The sequence below is a fragment of the Aythya marila genome (assembly GCF_965140915.1).
Source record: "Aythya marila genome assembly, chromosome: 3".
NCBI lineage: Eukaryota > Metazoa > Chordata > Aves > Anseriformes > Anatidae > Aythya > Aythya marila.
The window spans coordinates 52,523,686-52,542,853 of NC_139044.1; the positions used below are offsets into that span (position 1 = coordinate 52,523,686).

Below are 19,168 nucleotides of genomic sequence, written 5' to 3' on the forward strand. Positions count from 1 at the left end.
TCTGATTAGCTATTTTTTTGATGATGTACTTTGGGAGAGAAAAGAGTGATTATAGCCCTACCATTAGAAGTCTGTGATGATCCTGCAGAATTTCTGAGTCCAGGTTTGGATTGATGGGCACAATCTCATTTTTTCTTCTGTCAATGTTCTCTAACCAGAGCAGCAAACCATGGCTCATTTCATGGAAGTCCTGCAAGTGATGAGTGCGGGTTTTAATAATGTAGCAGAAAATTCCTGTCAAATTTACATTTTTAGTTGATCCTATGATAGCTCCTATGGGTTAAATAACATAACTTTTAAGGAAGTATAGAACACTGTATGAGAATACTATTCCAGAAATGACAAACTTGGAAAACCTTGGGCTAGAAATACATGTTTCAGGTAGTGCATGTATATCTCAGAAATTTCTTTACAAAGAATAAAACAAAGTTGTATTTTGGCTCACATGGGCAAGTTCCAGACTGGATAATGAGCACACCAGAAAGCAATATGGTTTATAACTTTGATATGTTGGCTGTTGTCTATTTAAAATAAATACAGTACAGACCTGGCACTGCATTAATGCATCTTGCAGTGAGCAGCGCCATTCATCCATCATAGTGCATACGTGCTTCCAGCTCATGTTCATCTGTGACAGGCGCTCTTGGAGCTTCTTACTCTCTTCACTGTCAGACTGAGTGAACTCTGAGCTGCACAAATTGATGGATAAAATGATTGCTTTGCGGTTATCAATTGCCTTCTGCAGCTCCTTGATGATAAGAGAAAGGGGTATAGGTGGAAGAAAGAAGATAAATTAGTAAAATATGCAACTTTCAGAAAAATCAAGCAGAGAAGGCACCATAAGGATGTAAAGATTTGCCTTCGGCAACTGCATAATGTACCTTAATGTCTCTTTCTTTGCTCTGCATATGAGACTTCTATGCTCACTGTGTGACTCTGCAAATTTTCACTCTCTAACATCTACTAAAATTTTGCTGTGATCATAAACTAGAAGAAGTTATTTAAACTTTTAAGGTCTTAAAAGGCTGAAGTCATAGCTGAATTTTAAAGATCTGGCTAATGCTTGAGATATTTTAAAGACAGGGAGGGTCCAACAAAATTTAGGACACTTGTACTGTAGCTCACAATAAAACTTTTGCCCTCACTTCTCAGTTTTGATGATAAACAACAACAAAAAACCAAAACCCAACAAAAACCCAACAAGCCAACAGCATGTTTTCAAGTGGAAACGGCTGTCAACAGTATTTAAAAAAAAAAAAAAAAGCTTTTACTGAAGGAAAAGAAAACATACGAGAATATAAACAACTTACTCCAATTTATAGAAGCAGGACACATATAAAAAATGATTTGCTTATACTGGAAACCACAAAAGAAACCCCACCTCTCTTGGTTTGGAGGGCACTAATGAGCTTTCCAAGAGTGGGTGAGATAAGAACAGGATTCTTATGAAATGTCCCCTTTTCCACCTCGTTTAAAGCATTTACTTAAAAGCCCCATGTCACAGTGACCTTTGTAGTACTTATGGCAGCTATATTTGGATTGCAGTGAAGATCAGCATTAATATGGTTTAAATGGATCACTGCCGGAAACAATCTTTACTGTCTGTCCACCTCATTCCTAGCATGGATCACAGCACATTTTGACATTGGCTCCCACATTTTTGTACCCAAGCTTATAAGATGCTAATAACTGTATGTGAAGCTGTGGAGCACCACATTTCCAGATCTTTATAACTGTAAAGTATCCAGGAGAGATCACAAAGGTAGTGATCAGATCCTGATACATCTGAGATATCAGAAGAAACTGGAATGTTGCAAAGTGACACCATTTTTTTTGCTGTACTGGGTGACACCAGTGAGTTAAGTTAAAGCCCATTTGGCACTCTTTTTCCTCCACAAAAAGTAATATGTCCCAGAGGTGTATTTTTTGAAATAGCTATTTTGTTACCAGCTTTACTAGAAGAGATTTTATTTCTTTTCTTTTTTTTTTTTTTTTTTTTTTTTTCCAACTTTCATCAGCTTAGCTAACTACAGCAATTATCTGTGCATTCTGGAATTACAGAATTGCCACAGAATTACTATTTCAAAAATTCATTTGGATTAAATAGTAAATGGCAGCAGTACATTTTTCTGCCAAAAGGTGATTCATAAAATCACACTGAAGTTACTTAGTTACTTACTTCAGTCATCAGCTATGTACAGAATGGAGCAAACCAGCTGCAACTATCAGTGACCTTTCTAACATATGTGTTGCATTCAGGACTGTTTGCAACTTAAACTATGGAAAAGAGAACTCACTTTCAGCTTTCTAATCCTAAACTCTATGGCTTGTATGTCAGTACTAAGATCAAGGCAGCGGAGCTTCTCCAACTCTTCCTCAGTTTCTCCCAACCAAGCCCAAATGCTATTAAGGTCAGAATTGAACTGCTGCCACTGCTGAAGGTTCTGCTTCATCCTTAGTTCCTTGCTTAGAGCTTGAGCCTGGATTAATTCCCATCGGTCAATTACACCTGGAATGATAAACACCAAGTTCAGAAAGAAAAACACACCCCAAACATTTGCCACACATGCAATTGTGTCAGTTGAATCCTGCACTGTAAAAAAGATGCTCCTTAACATCTGTAAAAACCCTAACCCCCCTAAACACCATGCTGAAAACTAAGTTAGATTGAAAAAAAAATTATGTTGGAGAGAAAGAATGAAAAATCTGGATGAGCAACCAGGCATCAAAAAATGTTACCACTCTCTAATGTCGGACTCATCTTGGCTTTACAGAACTAAGTTAATACATGTGTCTGAACAGGTTATGCTGGTATAAAGACATTTTAAATCAGAATAAGTACCAATAGGACAGAATCTGAATATGTCTAATTAGCCACATATTTAATATTATTTTTAGAAGTATTCGTACCTCTCACTATTTAATATTCCCATATCACCACATTTGCTAAAGCTACTGATGTTGCATTGGATAAGTATCTCTGCTAAAAAGAAATAAATTAGGGCCTGTTTCTTCTTAGTTTACTTGAAATGCTGCGTCTTAGAGAAGGACAAGTTGTATCATCCCATCAACTTAAAATAATAATAAAAATATATATTAATTACATACATAAATATTAATTACAAATAAAATAAACTACACAGGTAGCATGTATTTGCAGGCTGAGAATGGAGACCTTGCCTTTACAGACTCTGGAACATCTACACGCTTTTACAATCAATACATTCTGCTCTATAGCTGATGCTTAAAATTACTCAGGTGAATACTTCTATCAGGTGAATATATATTTCTGTATTGTAGACAGCTAATACAAGAAAAAGTGAAAGGTAATATTAGAAGAAATGAATGCTGATTTACATGTTTTGTAGGGCAAAACATTTTTCAAAAGAAAACATTTAATAAAACACACTGCATCTACAGTGACTTTCCCAAAGATTAACAATTACGTCTCATGATATGAAGGGGTTCTTAAAATGCACTTGTATGCTTAAAGTCTTCATATGACATATACAAGGAATACTTACTATTCCTACTTAATTGTAAGAGATGTTAAACAGAACATGGTAACAGACACCATTATGTAAATATCTACGTCAGTAAATAATACCAACTGCTAATTCAGAAAAACATTGCATACGTTTGCTACTTTTCATAATTGATTTCCATCAAAATATTGAGTATGACTTACCAGCTGTTTGGGTTTCAGTACTGTTCAGGTTAATAAGTCCAGATAATTTTTCCTCTTCCTCCTTCAGTTTGTATCCAAGTCTTTTTACCGAGTCTATGGTTCCACTGCACTCACCTAGTAGCTTCATCTGTTTTAACAAACAAACAAACAAAAAAATACCCATCTCAATGTGCACTGTACAAGACTAGTTGCAGGGAAAATGCAACTTCTAAAATTTTCTGCAGGTAGGTCCAAGCGTGAGGGTAAAAATCTATTCCTTTCACAATCTGTCACTATCAAAGAAATCTATATGCAAACAATAAAGACTTAAATTCAGATGAAATAAAAATATCTCAGTGCCTCTGTTCCATATCTTTCTGGAGAACTTCAGGTGACATCTATTATAAATGTTTAGACACTAAAAACTGTGATTAGGAAAAGAAAAACAGTATTGAAATACTACTATGCATCCAATCACCTAAATTTTCAATTCTGTCAGTAATAAAATGGTCTGAAAAACTTATGGAGATATTTTTCTTACAGAAAACCTCACTGAGAAAGCTTTTCAGTCATGGATTCCATATATACAACTTTGCTCACATGATGCATGTTTACAATTCATTAGCAAAATGAATATTATGCATCAAGCTTTAAAACTTGCTCTTAAAAGCAGAGGAATTTTAAACAAAGATATCAATATCAGATGGATAAAAACACATGTGTGAGAAATTACTTTTGGACATTGACAGAAATATAATAGGAAAATAAACTCCCTAGAGTGATGTTTCTGTAAACTTATACTATTGTAAAAACACTAATAATGTAAACAACAAAGCATGTGATTAAGGGTAGTAACCATGCGAGTGAGTAAGCCTGAGAAGCAGTTGTTGAAAAAGCTGTATTTCTTTCAAAACACAGCTTGATTTCTTTCAAGTAAACCTAAGCTTGTAGTGCTTATTTGATTTTTGTTCCAAAATACACCACCATGACTAAGAACAGTGATTTTTGGAAATGTCAGCACATAATGAGAATCAAGCACACGCACATATCCCTTGTAACTGGAATCCAGTTCTGGTCCTGTAGGTGTTTTGCTGCGGATGATGTTTTCTGTTTGCTGTATTTGGAAACGACTGGTATCTAAGGCCTTGTCCAGCTGTAGGATATGTGCTTCTAGCGCACTAGATTCTCCTGTATCAAAAAACAAATAAACAAAAAAAAAGTGACTGCCACACAAATTTTCCAGAACTTCTATCTACATTTTGCCCAGGCAGAGTAAGTATCAGGAATACTAGCTAGATTAGACAGTAAAGAAGGAATTTGACTACAGCTGTATGAGTAGTACATGTCAAAGCAAACTAATAACTAGTCACATTAGAGCATGTTAGCAATCTTTATAGGACAGATCAATGTACAAATGAACATAATTTCCATAAGAATATGATAAAAATCTTCACAGTTTCAAGCAGTCTTGCTAACTATTCTGAAAGGACTTTTTCCCTCAGAGAATCTCTCACCAGTGTGAAGGGCAAAGATCTTAGCGAAACATGTTCTAGCCTCACTGATTTTGGAGACAGCATGCCTCCTTTTCATGTTCAAACACTCTCAGATAAAACCTTGTATCACAAGCTCCTGTTTCAAAGCTTGCATTAAAATTTGATTTCTTCTTTTTTCTCTTTGTATTAATTTTCAGCACTAAAAATAGTAGAATTTTGAGTTACATGAACAGATTCTGTTTATATCAAATTTTGAAGATCAAAAGTGGTATATAAATGATAAGTGATATTGTTGTAATTATATTCTCAGGATCCAAAGATGACTGTATGTTCTGAATGGCCACAGTGAGTAGCCCACACCTGATTAAAGCAACTACGTTAAGCAGCAAAATTGATAGTGTTTTTCCATTCAAATATTTGACAAAAATAATGTTTAAAAATGTTAAAAATTCTACCAAGCCATTTGCAACTCATATTGTTTTTGAAGCAAATACAATTTCCTTATAGAAGTCAAGTGAATTCTGTGATATGAATCAGATACAGCCAATTCGGGTCTGAAGTAGTCTGCAGCATAGAGGACTGCGTGAAATTCCTCCTATCCATATTCTATGACTCTGCCTGATTTTCATTTGTTTACAAAGATGGTCTGAATTTGTTTATAAAAAACAAGTTTGAAAACTTGCACAGATAAAGGAAGCCTTCTGTCCAGCTAATTACAGAAAATGGGTACTCTGAGGTGGTTAAAACTCTTTTTCATACAAAATGCCATCCCACCATATAGATAGAAAAAGTTGCTCAAAATTTTCTCTCACTACTTTCAAAATTTTCATGGGTCATGAAACCACACATTTTTCTATACATAATACTATCTATACTCTTAATCATGATTAACTGACAGTATTATTTGACTAAACTGGGGAAAAAATAAAAACAGACTGAACTTGAGGTCACAAATTTAAAGATTTTAAAATGTTTGATATTTCGTATTTGCAATATTTCATTATTTCACAAGAGTAAAACTGTGAGATCATATGAGAAGGTATTTGCAAGTGCATCTAATCTCTTCGAGATCTAACAAGTGGAACAGTATGTTTAATCTTGTGTAAAAATGCAAACTGAAAAAAAATCTACCTTCCAATATAAAACACTAAAACAAAGACGTTGGATGACAGTACATCCGTTACCTTAGCATCATAATCACATGAAATAAGAACTACCCTAAAATGTTATAGCTAAATAATAATTTTTGTAGAAATCACTCTTCTCTGAGAGACACAGAGCACTGAGTCCTGTTGTGGGACTCTACCAATATGAATAAACTACTGATCAGCTTTGTCTAATTAGCTAAGGTCAGAGGGCCAATACTTCAAACTTCATTGTTTCATCCATGCACCCAGTAATACCATTAATCCCAGCAGAAAAGCAGGTATTTCTACATTAACATGCCAATGCTGCCACAGAAGTATTTGTAAGTTGTGAAAAGTATAATAGATGCCAAGATATTGAGAAGAGGAAGATGCTTTGCTTGTGCACTGTAGTGTTTGCATCTGGCTATGCTTAGCATTTTTCAGTGCCTACCAGAGAAATTTTTGAGTGCGTTTTCTGTAAGTGTGACATAGGTGTCAAGAGTTTCAGGGATCTCTATATCTGAAAAAATAAAAGCACAGTCTAAACTGACAGCTCAGCAATGGGTGTCTCCTCATAACAGGAGTCTTTTCCATGGGATGAAGTACAGAAACAGTTCCAATAGCAAACATCCTTTCTGGAGAGGGAAAAATGATGAAGACAAAAGTAAGGATCCTGCAAAAAAGTCTCTTAATATCCAGAGAAACCTGACTCTTTTCAGAGCAATGCACCTGGAAAGCAAAAGACAGCCAGAAGATCAGACTGTAATATACCAGTAAGTCTTCCTGCACAATTGTCTGCATTTGGTAACTTTCACTCATTAAGATTTATTGCACAAACTATACAAACTTAGAAAGGATTTCCAGCTTTTCTGGAAAGCAAGACCTGAGATGCCACCTCAGACTAAACTCACAGTTGTTGGAGTCTTGCCTGAATATGGACTGCATTAAGATTTACTTAAGCACCTTATGATTTGGGTTGTTGATCTCTCCCCCAGCATTTCTTCATCAGTATCTTCTGCGCCTCTTGACATCTCCAGCATAGTTTTCTCTAGTCAGAATAAGTTATGACGCATAGTTCTTACAGATGACATATCCCATCTGGCAGGCTGCAGGCACAGAGATAGCCAATTCTCTGTCATATCATACAAACCTTTGTGATTTGCCAAGGCTGTAGTCATCCAGGAATTTCCAGCACTGCATCTAAGGCCAGAAGGCCATTGGGATCACTTGGGGAAAGCTATTTAAGATCATCAGGGGCTATTTAAAATACTTTTCCATGAGTATCTTAGCCAAGCAGTCACACATGTAACATTTGCTTCTTCTTACTGAGAGAACAGGACACACAATTTGCTACCATACCTGCTATACTTGCTGCTCCTCTCAGGTAGAAGTCTTTCTCTTGTTCTCCATCTTCTTCCTCAGAGTGCATTTCCCGTGAACCAGCCGTCTCCAGGTCTCTGCTAAGGTCATAATCATGATCCCACTCCAGTGGGATGGAGTCCACACTTGCAGGGGTGTCCCGACCTGATCGCTCACTTCTCACTGGCTGTGAAAGGGGCAGTGAAAGGTTGGAAGAAGGATGGGGGGAGAGAATGCTGTCTGCAGATTTGTCGTGCCAGTGTATATCAGAGAGATCTGCTGATTCATCCAGATCCACCTCTCTGTCAGAGAGGTCATGTTCATCATCTGTCAGCTAGAAAAATAATGCAAATGGATCGATCAATGCAACATGCAAAAGCACTGTAAGGTCATCCTGGCCAGCATAAACATAAAGCATAAATATAAAGTAGCATTAGGTAATAGTCAATGATGGGGTTTACATTTTGCTTCTTTTTGCACTTCCCCTTCATAATTTAAAGGTCCACTAAAAAAAGAGAACAACAAGAAATTTCATAATGCAAGATCATTTTAGTTATGTAACGCACCACAGTCTCACACTAAGCAAATGGCTCCAGACTTTTTACTGATGCCAGTGTAATGCAGACATTAAGTTAAAGAAAACTCTGGAATCAAGTGTTAAGTGACCGCTATTGTGACCAGTGCTCCTATTACATTCTTTCATTTTTCTGGAAAAAATGAGTTTTGCTCCTTTGCTTTCATGGGACTTGAGCTACCAAATGTCATTTTGCTCTCACTTCTTCAGCTGTTTGTTCAGCTCTGGAGACAAATTTCTATCTGTTCTGCTTGGGGAGAATCACTCTATTATTGTTTTGAAAACGAAATAATAGAGATGTTCCCCCATTAGCAAACCTTTATAAATCTCAAGTTTGCATGGATTTTCATGATGGTTTACAAAAAAATCCAGATCTGTTAAGTTTGCTCTCTGAGCAGGACATAAATAGCATGGAATGAAGGGAGGCAGATGGTCAGAGTTGTAACAAAATTAAAACCACAGGATTTTTTTTTTTTTTTTTGAAAGTTGGAAATGTTAGTTCATTTCAACATCTTTCTGTCTCCTCATTCTCACATTTGTTAAATGGCAATAAAACAAATACATATGTAAGTATACACACAGGAAGACGGATCAGTTTCTTGTGATAACGTTCCACACGTCCAAAGACCTCTTGACAGTAACGACGCAGCTCATCTAATTCTTCTTCAATGACAGCTGCATCCATTGGCTCACATTTCTCAATGAGTTGCTCTCCCTGCACAATTATCTGCTCAATTTTGTTGTTGTTCAGGGAAATTTCTTGCTGGAAAGCCTTTATAAAAGCAAAACCCATACTTTATCAATGAAATCTTCATTAAAACAAACTAAGTTATATACAACTCTTAGATTTTTTTCAGTAAGAATGATGTGGGTAACAAAATGGAATGATTCTAAATATTCTGGTATGAACAACAATGAGAAATTAAATTTAGCATTCCACAGTCTTTCTTGTTAAAAACAGTGATACTTCATGGTTTACCATCTCATTCCTCTCTTGTTGTATTTGGAAAGAAAGCTCTTCTCTAAACAAGCCATGCCCATGACCAAATGTCTAGAATGGACACAGATGCTAAAGCTAACCTACTGGAATTTTGGATAACATGACGTGACTTCCATTTGACATTTTTCTCATCAAATAATGTATTATTTGGATGTAGAAATGGTTGGAAAATGTAGTAATTGTTAGGTGTCAGAAGTACTGGAGACCTGACATTATTTTTAATCTACATTTCTTCCTTTATTTAGGGAACAGAGACTACCACTTGTTTTTCTGAAAATTTATCACTGTCCAAAGTTCTTTCACTCTAGCAGAAAAGTATGTATTGAAATGTGACATATACCAAAACTTCTGAGGCTGAATTTCAGCATGCAATTAAGGGGCTGTATCAGGATGTACTTTGGTTTAATGTTTATTAAATTCTCCCCCAGCTGCCCTCCTCCCTCCAAGCCCCCTCCCACCTTCCGATGACCCAAGACTGTTTTTATCCCTTCTCTCTTCCATCACCCTCTCTCCATTTACTTATTCTTTACCTTAAGTTGCTTTATCTTTGCTTGGACATCACACTCTGAGAAATGCTCTATGTTGGTCAGTTGCAGATCCATCTCTGTTAGCCAAACCAGGATGCTATCACGTGCTGTCTCAAACTCCTCACGCTGGCCAATAAAATGCTGGGGAAGTGGAGTGAAAAACAGAGTGGCATGAAATGACCAAACAACCTCCCAAAAAACAGCAACAGAATTCTCCAAAGAAAGAGCTTTCATGCCCTTCAAAACTAATCCAAACTCAGTAGACTTCTTTTATTCCCTACGTGATTTCTAGGGTTCCCTCTTCAGTAATATCACCTTCAGCTACAATTAGCAGACATGAAACTTATCTTCTAAGGAGGAGGTGATATTCATTTGCCTATAGATTTCATGCTTTGGTTACCTTAAAGTGAACTTCTAAGCTCCCTTTCTCTTCCAAAGGTAGAAAACTTCTCAAAAACACTAAAAATGCATTAAACTGGAAGTTTCTGGAGTACTCATAATTCACAAGTACAGTAGCGAAAGCCAAAGTCTTAAACAGGGAAAAATACTTTTAGCCTGCGCAGGATGGAAGTAACTCGCTTTTGTAAGTTGTCCCATCTCTGGTTCCCCTCATGGACCATCTGCTTGAGGCTGCAGTTAGAATCAGTACGGTTTTCCCGAGCCAGGCGACGATATTGCTTGTTAATCAGTTCCAGCTGAGTCAGACTTTCATGCACCTGTCTCTGGAAGGCCTAAAGCAGCGTGAATAAAAGACACCATCAGTTTTCATTATTTAAATCACAATATGTATATAGCCTCTCCTTTTATTTTGACACTGCTTCTACACTAAAACCCATGCTAGCTGATCTTTTGGGGTTAAATAAATTTAAGTGTAGATGCAGACACTGAGATATGATCTTCTGAATAAAATGAGCAAGAAAAAGAAAAAAGTTTACAAGGCTGACATAATTTATTGAGTGAAAAATTGCAAGAAGAATACCTGTTACAATGATAAAAATCACACCAAGGGAAAAAAAAATAAATAGAGTGCTCTTATGCCTTTGTATTGAAGAATAGGAACACAAACAATGAACATGATTTTTTTTTTTTTTAATGGAAAAGTAAGCCAAGATTCCTGTGGCCTCATTGGATTTCCTTACACAAACTACATTTGCTGAAGTGCAAATATTGAAGTTTTAAGAAACTGCTTAATCTGAGTTTTACCAAAAATAGCAAAAATTGGTACTGAAGGAATCATCTCTTTAACCTCAGTATATTGCTATACAAGTCAGTTTTGTCTTAAACTTTTCATAGAAAGAAAATTTTATGAACATCTATACCAGCATATGCCTGGACAAGTGTCTCTGTCACATACTTTCAGTGCTTCTTCTACTATTACTAAAGACTCAGTCACTCAGCTGGGGAGTGGAAAAGTAGATGATTTAGCCCATCAGCTTCACAGTGTGACTAGCAATCACAAAGCAAGTTAGAGGAAGCACTGTGTAAGGAATTGACTGATTTTTTCCAATCAAAAAATATTTATGAATTGTTTTTCAAAATTCCACTTACCTCTATTTTCACGAACAGAAAATCAAACAAAAGAAGACTTAAAATGACTACTTTACCATCTCTCTTTTGAATAAAAGGAGGACAAAGGTGAACGGTTTTTTTCTCCAATTGTAGTTCTACAAATTTGCTCTCTACTATTGCTCATAAAGCAAATAAACAATCTCTCCCAAAACAAGACACTATCCTTATTAAAAATCAGAGAAGCGTGATAGATAAAAAACACTTCAGTATAGAACTTTTCATTAATATCAGGTAACACAAGATTTCTTCATTAATGATATATACTCTTAATACTGTACTAAAGCTAAAAGTGAAATAAGCACTCTTTTACTGTAAGACCAGAGACAGAAGTACAGAATCTGGTTCAAAAACAGAAAAAGATAAAAGTCTGTAGAGTCCTCTCAATACAACTATTTCCTTTGTTTAAATCACTGTTAAATTGAGTAGGGGACAACCAACAAGCAGCAAATAGGCTTGTAACTGGACTGAAATACTCAACAAAACTGAATTCACTTAAAATCACACAAGGAGAAAAAGGGAAGTGATTCTCATGCAAGAGACACAATTATTTACTAGGATTATGAAATCTACACTATATTTACTAGGATTATGAAATCTACAAAAGTGCAGTTGTTGTTTCACCTGTTACCAAGACTTGTCCAGCAAAAGAACAGCTGTGTATTTGTTTTACATACTTCCAGTTCAGCTACACAAGAATACATCTGTTGCCTTCTTCCCTGTAACCTCTTTTCATTTCTCTGTAAGCTATTGAGGAGGATGCAGTGTGAGTTTGTATTGTGAATTGAGTGGCACTCATCTCTGACCTCCATGATCAGGAAATGAAATATTCTTACATGGTCTTGCACTTTTTTAGTTATTATTTTTATTATTATTTATTATTATTATTTAACTAATATGGAGGGGAAAATAAAATTAGAAAAAAAATCAGTTAAAGAAAAAATCAATTTAGTTAGTATGCATACATGGCTGACTTTATACTGACTTAACAGTGAATTTGCTGAATTCGCAACTGAATTTGAACACCAAGTGTTTTTTTTTTTTTTTTTTTTGTAGTTTGAGAAACTACATAGTCAGGAAGAGGAGGGAAAAGGAAAAGGAGAAAGAATCCAACTGCAGGGAAAGCAGGCTTCTAGAAAGACAGATAAACTTTGCAGATAGTTCCTGCAGTAAAAATCTTACAAGTCCGCAGGAGAGGGAAGGTCACCTTACAAATGGAGGTTTGGTGAAACAGACTTTGGGCAATGTCAAGTCACCTTTGAAAATCAGACAGCTAAGATTTTTGGTACTGTTTCTCATAGAGTGACTTGCTAAACAAGACACTTAGACACTGATCACTGAACAAAGAAACAATGGAAAGAAAGTCTGAGGCAGAGTGCATGGGTCCAGCAAGGAAGCATTATTATGATCTGGTAACCTAACTCACCCTAATTAAGAAGTCTGGCAGTGTAAACAGAACCTGACCAGTACACTCAGAGATGCAAATGTCAATAATAAAACTTGAATCAGTGCTTCACAGTTTATGTTTCTGAATTAAATGCTACACTAGAAAGTATTAACTTCTCTTGGACATGTAAAATTTGCATTTCTTCCTCAGAGCAGATACTTTCTAGCACCTGGCTTGCTTACTGAAATGTCTAAATAATTTGTTCTCTTTCTTCAGAGTCATTTTTCTCTCTCATCTTGATATTCTCTTTGCAAATCTAAAACTAAGTAAAAGACGATCAGAGGGATGGTGCACCTCTCCTATGAAGACAGGCTGAGAGAGGTTGTTTAGCCTAGAGAAGGCTTCAGGGAGACCTAATAGCAGCCTTACAGAAACTAAAAGAGGCCTACAGGAAAGCTGGGGAGTGACTCTTTGTCAAGGCATGTGGTGATAGGACAAGGAGTAATGGCTTTAAGGTAAAAGAGATGAAATTTAGATTAGACACTAGGAAGAAATCTTTTACTCAGAAGTTGGAACAGGTTTTCCAGAGAAGTTGTGGGTGCCCTATCACTAGAAGCATTCAAGGGCAGGTTGGATTGGTGTCCCTGCCCATGAAAGGAGGGTTGGAACTAGATGACCTTTAAGGCCCCTTTCAATCCCAGCCATTCTGTGATTCTCTGATTCTATGACTTTTACCATGATTAGCCACATGGACTATGTGTGCTTTGCATATAGGCATACAACCCATTGCGATTATGAGACAAAGCATCACTTTGTAGGAGACATAACAGGGTTACGTAACAAGCCATAAAGCATTGATTGAATTGACAGCTTGTCAACTTTTAAGGACACACTTGACCTCTAAGTTGCTGGGGACACCATGTGGACATACAACAATACTTGCATGCACATGCATTTCAGGGATAAGTATCTAATATGGGCACATAGTACTTTGTACAAAAAAATACAAGAGTTTAGAGGGCTGGTATCAGAGTGTTATGGAAAGAAGTAAAGGGATGAAATCAAAGCAAAAGCCAAGACATACAGCATTCATTTGAAGAAGTACTTACTGAAGAGAAATTAATGAATGCTATGGAGCACCTGCTGACTGAGCATATTAAATGCAGAAGAAAAATGACAAAAATTCTAACTGTGGTGAACAAAAATGAAGTGAGGCTGGATTAACTTATTAGCATTTTTAGTTTCCACCTTCCACTGTTTTTTCCTCCTAGAAACCTGCCAGAGAGGGCAGTTGCAAAATCATCAACTCTGCTATGTTAATACAGTGTCTGCTGAGTGACTTGTGTATGGGAAGGAAGAACACCAGCTGGCTGCTGTAATGCGATCAGTAGATATTAAATTTCAAGTATTATAAATCACCTCAAATTTCTTCAGTTCTTCCTTAGCAACCGTGTAAAGTACACCAGAGGAGCTTGGGAAAGCAGCTGTCCTCTCAGAGGTTTTTAGCCAATCTTCAAATCTTGAGTAGTCATCCAAAAACTTTTGCCATAACCGCCATGTCTCTTCAATTCTGCAACAGATAATGGAAAATCAAGGAATGCTGGGACTGAAGGACAGCTGACCTTCAGTACTTTAAATAATCATCAACAGCAAACTTGTACTGCACTAAACAATAACTGGCTCTTAATCTAACTCACATAGGCAGGTTGATAAACAGACAACAGAGGAGACTGACTCATTCCAGACTGAGCTCGAATAAGATGATGACAGTTTTTTTAATACGTCTAATTTTGGAACCATTATAAAAAGAAGATTATAAACATGTAATAGGAGCTATAAAAATCATAGCACAAGCTAAATAACTTCAGATATACAGTCTAATCTAGGTACCTAAAACAGTATTTCAGAGATTAGAAATTCCACAGTAACTTCAACTTCAGAACATTTTATTATTTTTTTTTGCAAAATGCTTGAGTTGTTTTAAAGTTCACAGTCATTATCCTGCATAGCACAAAGGACATACATACATACATACATTTTTTTTTTTTTTTTTTTTTTGGCATTCAACAAGTGGTAAAATGTTCTCTCAATATATATAGTAATCACTTTTTTTTTTTAATCAAAAAAAATATATATATATTTCAACTTTTCAAATAGACTATTTGACCTCAGTTGAATATGTGAAAGGAGTGACTGACTCGATCCTGAAATCAAATTGTCTTAATATTGAGACTGTAAAATCCCAAGATGATTTTTTTTTTTGGGGTGGGGACCGCATATATTACAACAGAACTTTGTGCTTTTGCATACAGAAGACATTTTCCCCAAATCTTAGATATGCAGCTCTGAAAGGCGCCTGATCCATGCAATACTCTGAGGTAAAATTTACACTCTGATGGTATGTTGTTGAACTTGAATTTCAACATCCCTTTTTTTTTTTTTTTTTTCCCTTTTCAAATGATTTTTTTTTTTTTTAGCACAATAACAATCCTAATACTGATAGCTCAGCTAATTTACTATTACAAATGTATTAATAGCACACATTACCATGGAAACAGCAGAAAATTACTTAGAGATAGCAATCTGTGGATATGAAGCAGGACAAACATCATTAGGGTAAGCCTAATTATTGTAACTCTCTCTTTTAGGTCATGTTTTCTAAACCTCTTGAAATCACTGCAGTCATCCATACTTTCTCTAGTTTATTTCTTATTGCTCCTGTAAAGCATGGAAAATCAAACATATTCCATCAAAGGTCTCATGTGAACAAAATTTGGTAATTGACTCATGTACTTTATATAAAGACCCATAATAATACAAATTTTTTTTTTTTTTTTTTTGTTTTCCCCTTTTTTTTCCCCAGTGTCATGATAACTATTGGCTTTTATTCAGTGTATGATCCTTTTCTGACCTCTAGACTTTGTGGCATCAAGAACCACACAGACACCAGAGTTCTTTCAGGATCAGTAACTGCTACTACTTTATTGATGACAACTTCCACTCCCTCTTATTGAGGGCATAACTTCATCTATTCTTATTGAGGACAAGCTCCCTTCTTATACCAATTGCCCTACAGCAGTACTTTTCCACTAACTATTCATTGGTCAACAACTTTGCCCGGTAACAGCAAACACCCAATAACTTCCATGTCTTAAGGGCTGGAGAACAAGCAACCTGAGACAACAAGATGTCTCCTGAGTCACCCTTTGTTCCTTCTACACTCTTTACATTCCTTTTAGCCTCATCCTTAAGAGTCCTAAGAGTCCAATGTTATCACCAACCATGGGGCTTGTCGACCGCCATAGCCACACTCCCACAAGACTCTTTCCTTCAATACTGCAACCCTATCATATATATCCCATTCTGTAGTTGTGTTTGTGAAAGGAAACACTCATTTGTAGACATTTTAGACTTACTTAAGTCGCCTTTCCATTGACATTGCACAAATGTTCCTCCACCTTCTGTCCAGGTTACGTGTAGCCTGCTGGATAGAGTCACACTCTGTTTCTGTGGCACAGGCATCACAGTCATGAAGAAGCACTTCACACAAATTGAGAACAGATGCTACTCCAGTGCTGTGTTTCTCTATGTCCCTCTGAAGTTCCTGTAGATGAAGAAATTAATTCTTAAGATAAATTACAAAACATGCTTAAATACAAATGCATTTCTGTTCTACTTATTCAAAAAAACAAAACAAAACAAACAACAACAACAAACAAACAAAAAACACCAAACAATTGCAAACAGGAAAAAAGCAATCTACTAAGATAGATATTGTGCTTGTGACAGCACAAATATTGATGCAATGTTATCAGCGAAGCTAGGAGAACCTGGCAGCATGAACAGCTCTCCCAAGAGCTATGAACATCAGACCATCACCTGGGACAAACTGCCAGAGCTCTGCATACTCAGATGAGTATCTTTCAGCTACATTTAATCAACCACACCAATGACATTCCCGTCCCTTCTCCATTATCATAGAGAATGTAAAGCAGAAGTTAGTAAGAGAAGTGTGTCAGGAAAAAGTATTATCTACTGGAGGTGCCCTTCATGATTCTACTCTTCCCCAGGCAAGATAGCTGCATAGCAGCACGTCTGACATGGAGATTGGCAGCAGCACATGTCAAACTGCATATTTAGTAGGAGTTTATTCCTTCAACTTTCAAAACACATAGCATTTTAATTTGAATTGGAAAGGAGGATTTAGGACAGCTAAAGAAAATGTACTTATGTGGTCTTAGCACTTGTTATACGTGATTAGTATTATTTCTCCTGTTGGTTTCTTGGTTGTAACGTCTTTTCCTCCACTGGTGATAATGCTTCTTCTTGAAGCATATTTTCAGTTTTGAACAACTGGTTCAAGTCGAGACAAGCCACAGAAGTAATTGGCTATTTCTGTTAGATAAGTGCAAGGAAAAGAAACCCTCCCTGACTTTTGCTTAAATTTGAAATGAACCATCAGAGTATTAGATGGAAAAGTCAGGATGGACCAAGGTCAAGGCAACATAATCCCAAGAGTAACAGAGAAGTGTTAACATGACTATACCATAAAGTGATAGATTGCATCTAGAATACCACATTCGCTTCTGCTGCAGGTGAACAAAATAACTGTTAGTATAAGAGATGTGAAATTTTATTTATAGAATCACAGAATGATAGAAAGGTTTGGGTTGGAAAGGGCCTTAAAGATTATCTAGTTTCAACCCCCCTGCCATGGGTAGGGACACCTTCCACTAGACCAGGTTTCTCAAAGCCCCATTCAATCTGGCCTTGAACACTTCCAGGGATGGGGCACATATAGATTCTCTGGGCAACCTGTTCCAGTGCCTCACAAACCCTTCTTCCTAATGTATAATCTAAATCTACCCTATTTTAGTTTAAAACCATTACTCCTTGTCCTATCACTACACTCCCTGCCAAAAAGTCCCTCTTGAGTTTTCCTGTAGACCTGCTTTGGAAGGACCTCCCTGGAGCCTTCTCTTCTCCAGGCTGAACAACTCCAGCTCCCATAGCCTGTCATCATAGGAGAGGTGCTCCAGCTCTCTGATCATCTTTGTGTCCCTCCTCTGAACTCATTCTAATAGGTCCTTCTTGTGCTGGGGGCCCCCAGAGATGAACACAGTAGGAGAACAAGAAAATGGTAACTTGAGGCTAAGTAGAGGTAAAGTGAGTGGTTAGAAAGCTGCCTTGCAGAGAAGGACCTGGGAGTATTGGTTGATAGTTGGCTGAATATGAGCCAGCAGTGTGCTCAGATGGCCAAGAAGGCCAACAGCATCCTGGCTTATATCAGAAACAGTGTGGCCAGCAGGGCTAGCAAAGCGATTGTCCCCCTGTACTCGGCTCTGGTGAGGCCAACACCTTGAGTACTGTGTTCAGTTTTGGGCCCCTTGCTACAAGAAGGACATGGAGGTGCTTGAGTGAGTCCAGAGAAGGGTAACGAAGCCGGTGAGGGGTCTGGAGAACAAGTCTTATGAGGAGCGGCTGAGGGAGCTGGGATTGTTCAGTCTGGAGAAGAGGAGGCTCAGGGGCAACCTTATGGCTCTCTACAGGTACCTTAAAGGAGGCTGTAGCACAGTGGGGGTTGGTCTATTCTCCCACGAGCCCGGTGACAGGATGAGGGGGAATGGGCTGAAGTTGCAACAGGGGTGTTTTAGGTTGGATATTAGGAAGAACTTCTTTACTGAAAGGGTTGTTAGGGATTGGAATGGGCTGCCCAGGGAAGTGGTGGAGTCACCATCCCTGGGGGTCTTTAAAGACGTTTAGATGTAGAGCTTACCGATATGGTTTAGTGGAGGACTGGTTAATGTTAGGTCACAGGTTGGACTAGGTCTCTTCCAACCTAGATGATTCTGTGATTTTGCTTGTAAAGAAAAATGTTGACACAAAAAAAGAAATATAGTGTCAACATACTGTCTCTACATAAATTTAAGCTCCAATTGGACAAACCTTTCTAACAATGAAGATAGCCTTCCAGCAGGAAATGAGGTTTAAATATAGAATCTAAAAGCATCATCAAGTTTGAAATGGAGTAATGTTATCTTATATCAGTTATCTGATTTTGTTGTTTGTGAAGATTGGACTCAATGACTTTATTAATTTCCTGTTCTCATATATGAAATAGAAGGATATTTTGTGAACGTCTCACCTACATGAGAAAGTGGAAAATCACGGTATTTTATCCTTCAGCTCTGTCCCTTTCACTTTCACTTGCCTGGAAAATACTCTTTCATCATAATGTACAAGTGTTTATTCTTCTCCCTGTCCTGAGATGTTATATAAGGTGGATGCTATAAATAGTTTCAACACTCTGTAAAACATGTATTCCAGACAGCTATGAGACTTTAGGCTAAGCAAGTTCAGGTAACATAATCTCTTTTCTGTTGTTTTGGACTACAGCAGCAATTATAACTGCCACATTGATGGTCCTGAGTATTCCTTGGACTACAGCAGCAATTATAACTGCCACAT

At 37.0% G+C, this 19,168-nt stretch overlaps 1 protein-coding gene across 14 annotated transcripts in view; it reads right to left on the minus strand.

Annotated features, from left to right (window-relative positions):
- The window catches only part of SYNE1 (spectrin repeat containing nuclear envelope protein 1), a 306,198-nt gene that overhangs the window by 12,517 nt on the left and 274,513 nt on the right, over window positions 1-19,168 (minus strand). For 11 of the 14 annotated variants that reach the window (XM_082757645.1, XM_082757640.1, XM_082757651.1 and 8 more), the window contains 12 exons: window positions 16,117-16,304; window positions 14,120-14,270; window positions 10,296-10,478; window positions 9,751-9,888; window positions 8,801-8,992; window positions 7,647-7,980; window positions 6,739-6,807; window positions 4,713-4,855; window positions 3,689-3,815; window positions 2,298-2,509; window positions 548-748; window positions 62-190 (listed from right to left, as the gene is read on the minus strand). In XM_082757645.1, the coding sequence (XP_082613771.1) occupies window positions 62-190; window positions 548-748; window positions 2,298-2,509; window positions 3,689-3,815; window positions 4,713-4,855; window positions 6,739-6,807; window positions 7,647-7,980; window positions 8,801-8,992; window positions 9,751-9,888; window positions 10,296-10,478; window positions 14,120-14,270; window positions 16,117-16,304 (2,067 nt within the window). The remainder of the gene's footprint in view (window positions 1-61; window positions 191-547; window positions 749-2,297; window positions 2,510-3,688; window positions 3,816-4,712; window positions 4,856-6,738; window positions 6,808-7,646; window positions 7,981-8,800; window positions 8,993-9,750; window positions 9,889-10,295; window positions 10,479-14,119; window positions 14,271-16,116; window positions 16,305-19,168) is intronic. The other 3 variants (XM_082757649.1, XM_082757648.1, XM_082757641.1) reach the window with 1 other exon arrangement.